Source organism: Nothobranchius furzeri, chromosome 9, assembly GCF_043380555.1.
Source record: "Nothobranchius furzeri strain GRZ-AD chromosome 9, NfurGRZ-RIMD1, whole genome shotgun sequence".
NCBI classification, from domain to species: Eukaryota; Metazoa; Chordata; class Actinopteri; order Cyprinodontiformes; family Nothobranchiidae; genus Nothobranchius; species Nothobranchius furzeri.
Genome location: NC_091749.1, coordinates 31,224,140 through 31,239,596, shown reverse-complemented (window position 1 = coordinate 31,239,596; position 15,457 = coordinate 31,224,140). Strand labels below are relative to the sequence as shown.

General features: G+C 41.9%; 1 protein-coding gene across 3 annotated transcripts in view; it reads right to left on the bottom strand.

Annotated features, from left to right (window-relative positions):
- LOC107382041 (AT-rich interactive domain-containing protein 3B) overlaps nt 1-15,457 on the bottom strand; it is a 94,001-nt gene that overhangs the window by 3,402 nt on the left and 75,142 nt on the right. For all 3 annotated transcript variants that reach the window (XM_054732506.2, XM_015954014.3, XM_015954015.3), the window contains exons 5-8: nt 12,755-12,938; nt 11,008-11,267; nt 215-487; nt 42-134 (exon numbers count right to left, since the gene is read on the bottom strand). In XM_054732506.2, coding sequence (XP_054588481.1) covers nt 42-134; nt 215-487; nt 11,008-11,267; nt 12,755-12,938 — 810 coding nt within the window. The remainder of the gene's footprint in view (nt 1-41; nt 135-214; nt 488-11,007; nt 11,268-12,754; nt 12,939-15,457) is intronic.

The following is a 15,457-nucleotide window of genomic DNA, read 5'->3' as shown; positions in this document are numbered from 1 at the left end:
AAAAGGTCCATTTACAGGTTCTGGTCTGGCCTCATACACACCTGAGTAGGTGGTCCCATTCACCTCCACTGAGACAGTGATGCTGGCGTTCCCATTGGTGGAGATGCTCAGAGACATGTCCTGCTGCTTCTCATCTACACACACACACACACGCACGCTTCTCAGTAACAAGACACAAAGGTTAAAGTATTTTCAACACCTTGGCAACACTGACCTCTGGTGGTGATGGTAGGAGCTCCCAGGCGCAGGTTCATGGGCATCTGGGAGGCCATGGCCAGCAGGTTCTGTTGGAAAGCCTGCTGCATGAAGCGCTGCTGCTCCTCGGCCAGGCGAGCCATCTTCCTCTCGGGACCCTCTCCTCCACCCGTCTCTAGCTTTTCCCTCAGCTGCTCCAGGGTGGCGGCCCTGGCCAAACCTGCAACCTGTTGCTGACCCAAGGACAGCGCCATGGGAGGCCTGGATGTCATGATGGAAGGAGTCAGGTCATCTGGAAGAAAAACCCAAGAATATAAAAACTTGTGAAGGTTCTTAAAAAATGATAATGACTGATGGGTCAAACATGTCTTTGACACAGGATAAAGTCACAACGTGACATACTGGTTATGCTATTTTTCTCTAGGATTAGGGAATACATGAGCGCAGATTAAAATGTCACCACTTTTACCAAATGATGGGCTGTTCTGAGCCATTCTGGGTAAACCCTCACAACTCATCGTAAGAAACAACCCCTCATTCAGACCAAACCACCAACGCTGTTAGGGTCAACAGCAGAGTCACATTACAACCAAAGTCAAAGCCACACCAGACAACCCAGCGGTGTAATGACAGTGATCAACAGGACTCTCCTGATGTGGACTACAGGCTTTAAAGTCCACCAAAGTCCTCCCCACTGTGGGAGTCGTGTTATTTTTCAGTAAAATGGTGAGAGCTTTGGAGGCCCTCAGGCAGAACTGTTTCACTCTAAACAACTGGATGGACCACCCCGACATGCTCCGACACAGCCAAATAAAAACTCACTGACTGTGTAGACAGAGGAAGACAGATGGCATGCTCTCATTTTAATCAGCACTAGGTTCATTTACCGTAAATCCTCTAATACAGGGCCGGGCCTGTATTTGACTCAAGCTCATCAAGCCCCAGGCCTTTATTGGAAGGAGGACCAGAATTAGAGGCAGGCCTCAATTTCTATTTGAGCAAAATGAACTAATGGTGCACTGGAGTTTTTAACAATTAAAATTGCGCCCATATTTTCAAAGTTAAACACATTTCTTTTAACAACGGTAGTTTCTGCTTCAGCCCTCTCCTCCCTCCCCTGCGCAGCGGCCGCAAACTCACTGATGCGCCTGCAGCCTCTCAGAGTTCCTGCTGCTCTAAACATTAAAATAATTATTTCATTTTCTGTTCCTCACTTCTGATTACCTTCAATGGTGTCTGTTTGTTGCAACCACCAGGTACAAAAACTAACTTGTTTTTATTTGACTATTTTTCTGTCCTGTCTGTTTATTATCTTCCTGCATCTCCTCTCAATCCTAAAGAAAAACTGCTACCTGGGTTCATATATATTCACCTCATGAGTTACCTGTGAACTGCAGTTCTAAAAGATCTACCGACTGCAAAAACAGCGGAGTGAGCGCTGCTCGCTGGCCGTATCAGTGGTGCTTCACGGAGGACAAAACAGGTGATGCGCCCCGCTCCACAGCAGCGAAACGCATCAGGCGCGAATAAAAGAATAAAAGACAGAAAACATAAAAGGAAATGAGCCGACATGAACAATAGCGTGTTAAATTAGTTTTTGAGGCGGCGACACCTGATTTGATAACGTTACTGTGGCCGTGCTCAGGACGCAGTTGTCTGGAGCGCGTCAACAATCAGAGCTTTGCATGTGCACGCTGGTTAAGGTTAGGATGGGGGCGGGGGAATGTTAAATTGCAAGAGGGTAAACGTCACAATTTGGTTAAATGTCCGTTTTACGGCGGGTGTCTGTACCGACTCTCTGGCACAGCGTGTCGCCTCACGACGCGCAGGAGCTTGTCACCTGCTGACAGCAGGCTGCTGTCTTTTCCGAGGACTGCATCTTGCCGGTCATTATCACGTGACAGCGACTAGTCGATGACAGGCATAAAAAGTCACTATAGAGCGGTGAAGTCGACTAGTGACTAGTTCATACAACCCCTGCTACTGCTCCCCAGAGTGTTCTGCAGCATAATCAGCACATTCTCTTTGAACCTGATATCAAATTTTCGCCTCCTCTTCGTCTCCGCACGGTTAAAGTTACCCTCGCGGTCTATCACTGGCAAATCAAAAGTGAGACGGATGACACAACCGCCCCCGTACTTGCTTGTTACCACATTCCACCTGGCCACAATAAAAAAACGGCCATTATTCACCTCCGCCGACACCGGCCAAAATATGATACCCGGCAGTTAATTAAATACAGGCTAATATTAGAGGATTTACGGTATTTTGCCTAAAATGAGCCACAGCTAACCTACAGCAGCTTCAAACCCTTCATTTCCTAATCCCAAAACCCAATCTGGACGAGGTAGGCGGTTTGTGAGTCGAAAGCCTGGTTCATCTGTCAGCCGTCACTTCACATAGAGGCCGGCAGATATTTTAAATTTTTTCTATATTGGCCGAAATTTTTAAAAGCTGATAAAATATATCTAAATAATCAGGCACCTGTATGGCTAACTGCCACCACTACTAGACTGAAGAAAGGACGCAAAGGACCCCAATACACTATTCTTTTTTATGTTTCGAGTTGAAGTTCAATAAATAATAAGAGATTTATTGACTTATTTAATTCATACTGCATACAGTGAGTTCAGTTGTCTTTCTCAACCAATGTGCTGCTAAAACGTATGTACGCACACACACACACACACACACACACACACACACACACACACACACACACCCACACACACACACACACACACACACACACACACACACACACACACACACATATATATATATATGTATATATGTATATATACATATATATATATGTGTGTATATATATACATATATGTATATATGTATATATACATATATATATATATACACATATATATATACACATATATATATATATATATATATATATATACATATATATAGTATGAAGGACTCTTTAATATATCAGAAATGATCACTGTGTATATTGAGAAGGTTATTATGGATTATTCGGAATGTTTTTAATAGAAACAACAGATTTTTAGATATTTTGAATATATATCTTTGTAAAAACTGTTTAAAAAGCCTGCCCTAAGCGGTGTGCAAATGTGCTCCTGCAGCACACCCCTTCATATGTGGAACCATCAACTGACTGACAGATGGTACAAACAATGCTTTTGTGTTATTTCCAGCAACAAAAATGATATTAAACATTGTTTCTCTCCCTGTCATTTTCTCTTTAACACTCATAACATTGGTAGGCTACAAAGCACACCCTGTTGTAACATTTGGGGTGGCACTGACCATCGGAGTCAAAAGTACTCATGTTGTTGTGCCTTTGGAGTGAAAGAGTGAAGGTTATCGATGGGGCAGAAGTGGACTGGCAATCTGAGTTCTGGAGAATCCAAGAACGACCGGTGCTCTACTCCAAGCCGGTGGATGAATGCACTCCCCACCCCCCTCTCGAGTTGGAAATCCCCGTCGGAGATCGAGCTGACTGCAGCAGCGATCAGACTCCTCCAACCCGCTCGGAGTTTGCTAATGATCTATATTTCTGTTTGGATATATGTCCAGCTCCATCCTCCTGCCTGTTGGAGCATCTAACCATTGAACCACTGGCTGTTCAGGTGCTGCTGCTGTCATTGCGGGAACGTGCAGTGTTGGATACATCGTCTCTTTTTGTGTCTCCTCCGTGCTGACGGGGCTGAATGCGCTGTGCGTCTCACGGCAGTGATGCACCTTTGGCGCAAAATGCAGACCTTCGTGGAGCGCGTGTGCAACGTATCGGGAGTGGCTGCGCTGGGCACGGACTGTGGATGGCTGATGTTGGAGGGACAGATTTTTTTTTTTAGAACTCGGAGATTTTGACTAATAAATGACCCGAAAAACTACCACTGCGCACCGCCTAGAAAAAAAGTATTTAAAAAGGTATGCCGAGAGGTCACAGAGTTTGAAGTGGCGGTGCATGTTGCTGTAAACCGAACCCACTTAAAGCACAGCTTTCAGTCCATATTCAGACTTTCAGTCCATATATTCAGACTTCGATCAATATATTCAGACTTCGATCAATATATTCAGACTTCGGTCAGTATGTTCAGACTTTCAGTCCATATTCAGACTTCGGTCCATATATTCAGACTTCGATCAATATATTCAGACTTCGATCAATATATTCAGACTTCGGTCAATATGTTCAGACTTTCAGTCCATATATTCAGACTTTCAGTCCATATATTCAGACTTCGGTCAATATATTCAGACTTTCAGTCCATATATTCAGACTTTCAGTCCATATATTCAGACTTTCAGTCCAGACTTTCAGTCCATATATTCAGACTTTCAGTCCATATATTCAGACTTTCAGTCCATATATTCAGACTTCGGTCAATATATTCAGACTTTCAGTCCATATATTCAGACTTTCAGTCCATATATTCAGACTTCGGTCCATATATTCAGACTTCGGTCCATATATTCAGACTTTCAGTCCATATATTCAGACTTTCAGTCCATATATTCAGACTTTCAGTCCATATATTCAGACTTCGGTCAATATATTCAGACTTCGGTCAATATATTCAGACTTTCAGTCCATATATTCAGACTTCGGTCAATATATTCAGACTTTCAGTCCATATATTCAGACTTTCAGTCCATATATTCAGACTTCGGTCCATATATTCAGACTTCGGTCCATATATTCAGACTTTCAGTCCATATATTCAGACTTTCAGTCCATATATTCAGACTTTCAGTCCATATATTCAGACTTCGGTCAATATATTCAGACTTTCAGTCCATATATTCAGACTTCGGTCCATATATTCAGACTTTCAGTCATATATTCAGACTTCGGTCCATATATTCAGACTTCGGTCCATATATTCAGACTTTCAGTCATATATTCAGACTTCGGTCAATATATTCAGACTTCGGTCAATATATTCAGACTTTCAGTCCATATATTCAGACTTTCAGTCATATATTCAGACTTCGGTCCATATATTCAGACTTCGGTCCATATATTCAGACTTCGATCAATATATTCAGACTTCGGTCAATATGTTCAGACTTTCAGTCCATATATTCAGACTTTCGGTCAATATATTCAGACTTTCAGTCCATATATTCAGACTTTCAGTCCATATATTCAGACTTTAAGTCCATATATTCAGACTTTCAGTCCATATATTCAGACTTTCAGTCCATATATTCAGACTTTCAGTCCATATATTCAGACTTCGGTCCATATATTCAGACTTCGATCAATATATTCAGACTTCGATCAATATATTCAGACTTCGGTCAATATGTTCAGACTTTCAGTCCATATATTCAGACTTTCGGTCAATATATTCAGACTTTCAGTCCATATATTCAGACTTTCAGTCCATATATTCAGACTTTAAGTCCATATATTCAGACTTTCAGTCCATATATTCAGACTTTCAGTCCATATATTCAGACTTTCAGTCCATATATTCAGACTTCGGTCAATATATTCAGACTTCGGTCAATATATTCAGACTTTCAGTCCATATATTCAGACTTTCAGTCCATATATTCAGACTTCGGTCAATATATTCAGACTTTCAGTCCATATATTCAGACTTTCAGTCCATATATTCAGACTTCGGTCCATATATTCAGACTTCGGTCCATATATTCAGACTTTCAGTCCATATATTCAGACTTTCAGTCCATATATTCAGACTTTCAGTCCATATATTCAGACTTCGGTCAATATATTCAGACTTTCAGTCCATATATTCAGACTTCGGTCCATATATTCAGACTTTCAGTCATATATTCAGACTTCGGTCCATATATTCAGACTTCGGTCCATATATTCAGACTTTCAGTCATATATTCAGACTTCGGTCAATATATTCAGACTTCGGTCAATATATTCAGACTTTCAGTCCATATATTCAGACTTTCAGTCATATATTCAGACTTCGGTCCATATATTCAGACTTCGGTCCATATATTCAGACTTCGGTCCATATATTCAGACTTCGGTCAATATGTTCAGACTTTCAGTCCATATATTCAGACTTTCAGTCATATATTCAGACTTCGGTCAATATATTCAGACTTCGGTCCATATATTCAGACTTCGGTCCATATATTCAGACTTCGGTCAATATGTTCAGACTTTCAGTCCATATGTTCAGACTTTCAGTCCATATATTCAGACTTCCAGTCCATATATTCAGACTTTGGTCAATATATTCAGACTGCGGTCAATATATTCAGACTGCGGTCAATATATTCAGACTTCGGTCAATATATTCAGACTTCGGTCAATATATTCAGACTGCGGTCAATATGTTCAGACTTCACCCAGGAAGCACACACACACACACACACACACACACATATATATAGTATATATACATATATGTGTATATATATACATATACACACACACACACACACATATATATATATATATTAGAGGTGGGAAAAATGATCGATTCTAAGATGCATCGCGATTCAGCCGTGCATGATTCCGCATCGATACAGCAACTTGACATAATGAGATTTTCTCCCTATGTCTATGTCGCGAGTTGTCAACCCGCGGCTCTGGAGCCGCATGCGGCTCTTCCATCCATCTGATGCGGCTCTCTGTGCTTGTAAAATAATGAGTGGCTATTTAAATAAAATGCTTTATATTTTACTGCATTAATATTTCATCTGTATGCCAATTGTAAATGTAAAGACTGTCTGCATAAACCTGAACAGTTCCAACCCGGTCTTACTGTGAGACCGGGTTGACGCATCACGCTTGTGCGTAATCATATAGGCGCTTTCTGTGCTGAAGAGGATGTGAGATTCTGGGATTCTCCTCAGACAGGCTCCTGGATGTGTCGCCACGTTGGAGACAGGAACAAGCACTATTCAGCCAAAGTTTCATAATCAGGGAACATTTTCTAAGTGACAAGTCTCGCTTCAGTGGGAGGAATCTTCCTGCATGCGCTCTGGTTCTGCAACGTGCTCCAAGCCCCTCTCCACATCTTCAGCTCGCTGTGGACCTTATGTAGTACGCGCTGACAGCGAGCTGCGCTGAGCAGTGTCCAGCTCAGATGTTCAGATGGGAATCTTTTCTTGAGTGATTTAGCTACATCTGCGATGTGCGAAACGAATAAAGTGTCAGTTCGTCTGCATGTGTCGGGGTAATTCTTTCTATTCTTTCTCCGTCAAAATAAACGGTCAAATACGGGAACTATCCGGTCAACACAAGCCCTGCTTTTAACTGTTCTGTTTTCTTGTGAAAATAGATCAAATTAAACTTGATTAACACCAGAGCCAGGCGCACTGCGCCGTTACCTCCATCACTGTAAATGAGGGAAAAACAAAATGATCGGATCCTTTTCTGACCTTCCCCACCTACAAAGTTTAATTACAACAATCAAACGTGACAGAGCCTGGATTTGTATTCTGAACAGTCTAAACATGTTTTAAAAAGAAACGTATGACAAAAGTGGCACCTGCTCAGTAAAACCACCAACAGGGTGAAAAATGTCAAAATATTGTAGGCAGAGACGGGCTACAACTTCTGGATCCACTTTATATAAATCATTTTATTGATTTTCGTCTTCTGAAAGATAACTTTGACGTACACGAGAGACCGGTACTGGCTGCTGTCACCTGTTGTGAGCAGCTCTCTGCTGTCTGAGGGTAGGCCCCACCCACAACGCCGCGGCTGCTGTGGCTCCCAGTGTTTTCTTTACTGTGGGAAACGGGTAATAATGGCTCTTTGATGGGAACAGGTTGCCGACCCCTGGTTTATGTCTATGCGAGGACAATAAAGTTTTGAGGTTTTACAACTACTTCTGGGGGCAGAGTTGCAATGACATGCGCACTGCGTTGCCCTAGCGCCAATTTAAAACAGAAAAGGCGGACAGGGATACAGGGCCAACATTACCAGTAATCAAAGATGTACCCGTTACATTTAAATCGGATGTCTGGGCTAATTTCGGTTTTGGGATCCTGGATATGAAAGAATCACTTAACACAGTATTTGATTACTATTTTTAAGTTCAGTAATATTCTATCTTAAAGCTGCTCTACCGAAAACATTATTTCTTATATTATTTAAGTAATTATAGGCAGCACACTTTAAACATTATTGCTCACTATAGTGAATAGATGAATTTTCTGTTTTTCAGGGATTTCGAAATCAAAAAGAAATTGAAAACTATTCTACTGCTTTTATTAAGTAATGAAAATTTGAAGAAGTGTGGAGAATCGTGATGCATTTCAGACTCAAATCGAATCGTTAGGCAGATAATCGGAATCGGATCGAATCGTGAGGCAGGTAGAGATGCACACCACAAATATATATATATATATATATATATGTATATATATATATATATATATATATATATATATATATATATATATATATACATATATATATACATATATGTATATATATATATGTATATGTATATATATATATATATGTATATATATATATATATATATATATATATATATATATATATATATATACAGTTGTAAAAAATATAATATAATGGTTCTACTGAGTGTCCCGTTATTTTTAAAACTCTGATTTTTCTCTGATAGAGTGATTGGAACAGATACTTCTTTGTCACAAAAAACATTCATGAAGTTTGGTTCTTTAATGTCTTTATTATGGGTTAACAGAGAAAAGTGATCACATTTGCTGGGTCACAAATATACATGCAGCAACATGAACTAGCAATTTTGGTGACTTAGAAACGTGTCAGTGAACTGAGCTTCATAGCATGGCCTCTTAACTTCTTGTGAGTGATTATGAGTGACTACAGCTGGTGACTTCTCTTAGGCCAGGTAAATAGGGCTCATTGAATACAAACGCCCACAAACGCTACAATGGGAAAGTCAAAGGAGCTCAGCATGGATCTGAAAAAGCGAATTATTGACTTGAACAAGTCAGGAAAGTCACTTGGGGCCATTTCAAAGCAGCTGCAGGTCCCAAGAGCAACAGTGCAAACAATTGTTTGTAAGTATAAGGTGCATGGCACTGTTTCATCACTGCCAAGATCAGGAAGAAAACGCAAGCTATCACCTGCTGCTGAGAGAAAATTGGTCAGGAGGGTAAAGAGTGAACCAAGAATCACCAAAAAGCAGATCTGCCAAGAATTAGAAACTGCTGGAACACAGGTGTCATTGTCCACAGTCAAATGTGTTTTGCATCTCCATGGACTGAGAGGCTGCCGTGCAAGAAGGAAGCCCTTGCTCCAAAAGCGGCACCTTAAGGCTCGACTGAAGTTTGCTGCTGATCACATGGACAAAGATAAGACCTTCTGGAGGAAAGTTCTGTGGTCAGACGAAACAAAAATCGAGCTTTTTGGCCACAATGCCCAGCAATATGTTTGGAGGAGAAAAGGTGAGGCATTTAACCCCAAGAACACCATGCCTACAATCAAGCATGGTGGTGGGAATATTATGCTGTGGGGCTGTTTTGCTGCCAATGGAACTGGTGCTTTACAGAGAGTAAATGGGATAATGAAGAAGGAGGATTACCTTCACATTCTTCAACATAACCTAAAATCATCAGCACGAAGGTTGGGTCTTGGGCGCAGTTGGGTGTTCCAACAGGACAATGACCCCAAACACACATCAAAAGTGGTAAAGGAATGGCTAAATCAGGCTAGAATAAGGGTTTTAGAATGGCCTTCCCAAAGTCCTGGCTTAAACCCCATTGAAAACATGTGGACAGTGCTGAAGAAACAAGTCCATGTCAGAAAGCCATCAAATTTAACTGAACTTCACCAATTCTGTCAAGAGGAGTGATCAAAGATTCAACCAGAAGCTTGCCAGAAGCTTGTGGATGGCTACCAAAAGCGCCTGATTGAAGTGAAAATGGCTAAGGGACATGTAACCAAATATTAGCACTGCTGTATGTATATTTGTGACCCAGCAAATGTGATCACTTTTCTCTGTTAACCCATAATAAAGACATTAAAGAACCGAACTTCATGAATGTTTTTTGTGACAAAGAAGTATCTGTTCCAATCACTCTATCAGAGAAAAATCAGAGTTTTAGAAATAACGGGACACTCAGTAGAGCCATTATATTATATTTTTTACAAGTGTATGTAAACTTCTGACCACAACTGTATATATATATATATATATATATATATATATATATATATATATATATATATATATATAGATAGATAGATATACACATATAAAACGGGCGATATATATGTATATCGGCTTTAGATATGGGCCATTGGTCGGCCTCTACTTCATACAACACTGTGTGAGCTCCAGAGGTGGCACACTGCACGGCCCAAGATGTCAGTGAGTCAAACTGTGCCACGCCTCACGTCAGCAGGACACACCAACGTCACCAAAAATGTCCCCCCCAGCCACAGTTACATCTCATTTTAGTTAAATTGGAGAAGTGTGAGACGACTTAGGGAATAAAATAAGGATAAATTAAACACAAATTGAGACTCCATTAAAGCATAAACTGACTACAGCTAAAATATCGTCTTTAACTAGTAGCAGCAGCTTTACTGATAAGTTACTGTAGTTTTTCAGTCCAACAACAGGAGGCAGTGTTTCTCCACGCATGTGTGACTTAAGAGTTTGCTAAGCAGCTAGTTTCATAAATAAGTTTTAAACCAAAATATACATCTATTTAGTCTCAACAGTGACACATCGACATCTAAAACATGTTTTCTTTAAAGCCTACAGGAGATATTAAACATTGGGATCTACTATACCACACAGTTTCAGAAAAATAATTAAAAAACAGAAGAATTCTGTTGCTTTTCTGAGGCTGAAAGTGCTTACCTTTCTTCAGAGAGGGCCCTGGCGAGGCCTGCAGACCATTGAGGCCCACTGAGGTCACTGCGTTCAGGTTGGACAGGTGCATCTTGGGAGGAGACAGGATGTGGGGAGCTGTGCCGGGAGAGGGAGAGAAGCGGAAGAGGCTGCTGCTGTAGCTGGGGCGACGGCCCTCACGTCGATTACTGTCGATGGCGGCTTGCAGCTCACCAGGGGAGCTCAGACCTTTCCTCTCGCACTCATACGGATACAGGTACTTCATGTATCTAAAAGGAACACAGACTATTAGAATTAATGCCACGATGCAAACGTACAGGTAGAGCTTCAGTTGACCACTGGTGATCACTTAATGCAATAAATAAAAACAAATATATCAAAAGCAGTTGCCTTGTGATAGAAAATGACACTCACACCAGTAAAAATACAACTAGACACATAAATCTGCAAATATGAAACGTCTGTGTCTTCTAATGTTGTAATCTAAAACAAATACAGAAACCTGTTCCCAGAACACTTTACTTGTTGATCAGATTTAATGAAAACACTTTCCTGCACACCTGCTGATCCTTCCTTACTGCCTTCATGCTGCTATCTCTACCAATGCTGCCTTTCTCTGCATCCTCTATTACCCTTTCTTATTAATTTTTGTCTAAATTTTTGTTAAAAATTGTATTCAAATTTTCCTTTTTTAATGACGGTTTTAAAATCATTTACATACATACTTTTTATTTTAATGTTTTGCTTTTGTGAAGAACCTCGTGATTTTTATTATGAGAGGTTCTATATAAAAAAAAAGTTTCTTCTTCTCCATCGTGTTCCTGATGAGGTCTTACGTCAGTCTGGGCTGAACTGCCCAGTTAGCCGGACCCCGTCACAGCAGCGTGTTTGCACAGTCATAGCTCTACCATGTTTTCCATCTCACAAATGAATGCACTGTATTATGCATGCTGTCTGCATAATGGTAAAATACCAGTCCTCAGGATCAATAAGAAGCAGGAGCAGCAGCATCTATTAGACGGGGCTAGCAGAGCGATGCTACACAACAGGCCGGCCACATTAAAAATACATGTTAGCTCATCTGAAGTCTCTGCTGCTGGAGCAGATAGAGAGGTGTCACCTCCACTGAAGGCTCTTCATCAGGAGAACGGGAGATTTAGTCGTGGCTAAACACACAAGCTGTCAGTCAAACCCCACCTTAGTCATTGTGCACCCTGACCCAAATCACATCAATACATCAGGAGGATCAATGGGGTGTGTGTGTGTGCATGCGTGCGTGTGCGTGTGTGTGTGTGTGTGTGTGTGTGTGTGTGTGTGTGTGTTGTAATGCATGGCAGGTCTGAGAAGTGAGGAGGGAGGGTGTCTTGTTAAAGAAAACAAACCCACATGTATATGAACACAAAGGGAGGAGCTGATATTGACCTTTGTGCTCTCACACACACACACACACACACACACACACACACACACACACACACACACACACACACACACATACACACACACACACACACACACACACACACACACACACACACACACACACACACACTTAAATATTCCTCAAAATGTTAGCGGAGTGTGTATTTCTACAGCTAAACCTGGGTCACTAAAACTGCAGATCTGTGCAAAAACACACACCTCACACTTGTGAACAGCTTCATGCCACACACACATGTAGTACATAGGGAAGCAGCTTTAATCCAGTTTAAAGGTTACTCCCTGAGCTGGTACCAGTATCATCATGTTTTCTTACTGTGTGCGCAGCGTGAAAGCAGCACTGGTGATGGATGTGGGCAGATTGAGTCCCTTTGTGATCTCTCTCCAGATCTTCTTATTGATGACTTCCACCAGGCCACCTTTCTCCGTCACCAGCTTATACAGCATATACAGGTCCAGAACCTGCTTAGCCATGATGGGGATTCGATTCACTGGGGTTCCTGAGCAAATGAAAACAAGATTCATCAACATGCTATCAGCTTAGTATTGTTTAATGCACATATGTTCTGGGCGTGGTGTAGGGTGGTGATGTCTTGATTTATGACAGAACAAGAACGGTGGCACATTAGTTCTTTCACTAATCAATACTGAAACTCCAGGGATTATTTTGTGACCTCTACATCCTGATCTAAGCGCTGCTGGGATGGTGGCGAGGTTAGGGTGGCCAGCCGCCCGCCTGCACACCCATTAAATTTGGCTCGAAAACAAATTAGCCCAGTTAAGGCAATCTGGCTTGACCTGGAAATGGAGATTCAGCAACAACAAAGCAAAGCTGCTCTGGACTTTTGATATAGATGCATTAATCTTGTCAACAGATTATCTGCAGTCAAGCTCGTAGGAAGTGAAAGAGGTGGCAGAGCAGTGTGGAGGGAGGGGTAGGGGGGTGTTCCCAAGTGCATTAGAATCAAAAAGTGCAACGAGCATTAGAGTAAGCATGAAACGGGAGGAGGGGACTGGCTACTAATCCACAGTGAGGCAGGAGGGGGGGCTCCAGGATAGGCCAGTATAATGAAGCTCATTTAGAGGATTGTACTGAGTAAATCCACACCCCTCTGCGTTAGCACTGCTGGACCCAGAGTCCAGGAGTCATACAGATTTACCCTCATAGTTAATGCCGCCCAATCCTCCAGCCCCTGCACAGGCTGCTTGCTCTTAACCTGGACTCATTAATGGCTTTATAAAACAGCAGCGTGATCAGGACATGAAGATTAGCCCTGATTCATTTGCTTAAGTTAGTAACATGCCTCTAAGCTGTGAGCAGGGGGCCTGGGGTGAGCACATGGTCTTGTGGAGAGTAGAGATCAGGAGGTGTGATGGAGACTGCCAAAGCACCGTGGCTTTGACCTTCTCACATTCCTCACTTAGGAACAGGAGGGGGCTGGTCAGCAGGGAAATAACAGTTTTCCAACTGCTCTGTTCATTAACAATCACAATATGTCAGAAACTATGTTTATGTTTATGTGTTTAGTAGACGCTTTTGTCCAAAGCGACTTACAAGTGATAATCGGCATGTTGCCCTTGTGGCTAACAACAACAATAACAACAACAACCTGACATCAGTCATGGAGAGGAGGGAACAAGGAGCGGACGGTAGAGAGGGGGGACGGGTGCAGGGAGGGTGCTAGTTAAGAAGATACTCTCTGAAGAGCAGGGTCTTCAGGAGTTTCTTGAAAATTGAAAAGGAAGCCGCAGTTCTGGTAGAGCTTGGTAGGTCATTCCACATTTGTGGAACGATGCATGAGAAGAGTCTGGATTGTCCTGAGCGTGGTGTAGGCACTGCTAGCCGACGATCCTGTGATGACCGGAGCGGCCGGGCTGAGACGTAAGCCTTTGCAAGAGGATTCAGGTAGATGGGAGCCGTACCATCTCGGACTTTGTATGCTAGTGTTAGCAATTTGAATTTGATGCGTGCTGCTAGCGGTAGCCAGTGGAGCTCAATGAACAGAGGGGTGACGTGTGCTCTTTTTGGCTGATTGAAGACCAGACGCGCCTCTGCGTTCTGGACCATTTGAAGAGGTCTCACAGTACAGCCTGGAAGACCAGTTAGAAGGACATTGCAGTAATTGAGGCGGGAGATGACAGTAGATTGCACCAGGAGCTGGGTGGCATGTTGTGTTAGGTATGGTCTGATCTTTCGTATGTTATACAGCGCAAAGCGGCATGAATGAGCAACAGAGGCAACATGATCTTTAAAGGTCAGGTGTTTATCAATCACAACACCCAGATTTCGAACTGCCTTTGAAGGAGCCAGAGATAGGAAGTCATTTTGGATTGAGATATTGTGCTGTATGGATGGTTTTGCTGGGATAACAAGTAGTTCAGTTTTAGAGAAGTTAAGTTGGAGATGGTGGGATTTCATCCATTTTGATATGTCAGAGAGACAGTTTGATATTCGTGCAGAGACAGTGTGGTCGTCCAGTGGAAACTAGAAAGTCACTGGGAAGAGAAGAAGTCAAATATCTGCACTTTAGTGACGATTTTTGTTTATTGCCTATTTCCTATCCTGTAAAATGATGAAGGGATAAATCAGACATTTTCAAACGTGGTTCTGTGTAAAAAAAAAAGCTTATTATCTCACCCATTGCAGATAACGGCTTCTTTATCAGTCACATGTCAGAGCAATAGTGTTAATGTCCTACAGGACTGATGAGCTAACAGCTAGTCCATGCACAGCCCACATGTGGTACAAATCGTTACACTTCTAGATTATGTGATTCTTTACACCAATGTTCCCCAACCTTGGTCCTCAGGGCCAGCTGTCCTACACGTTTTCCATGTCTCTGCTTCAGCACACCTGATTTACATATTTGCACTGCACTGATGAAAGACGTCATCTGGCATCACAATCTGCACCTACAGTGGACCAAAACTGGATATGCAGAAATGACCTGGAAAGGATGTCGCTATGATGTGCCTTTGAGTAGTGAGCAACAATATTTTCTATGTTATTTCTTGTACC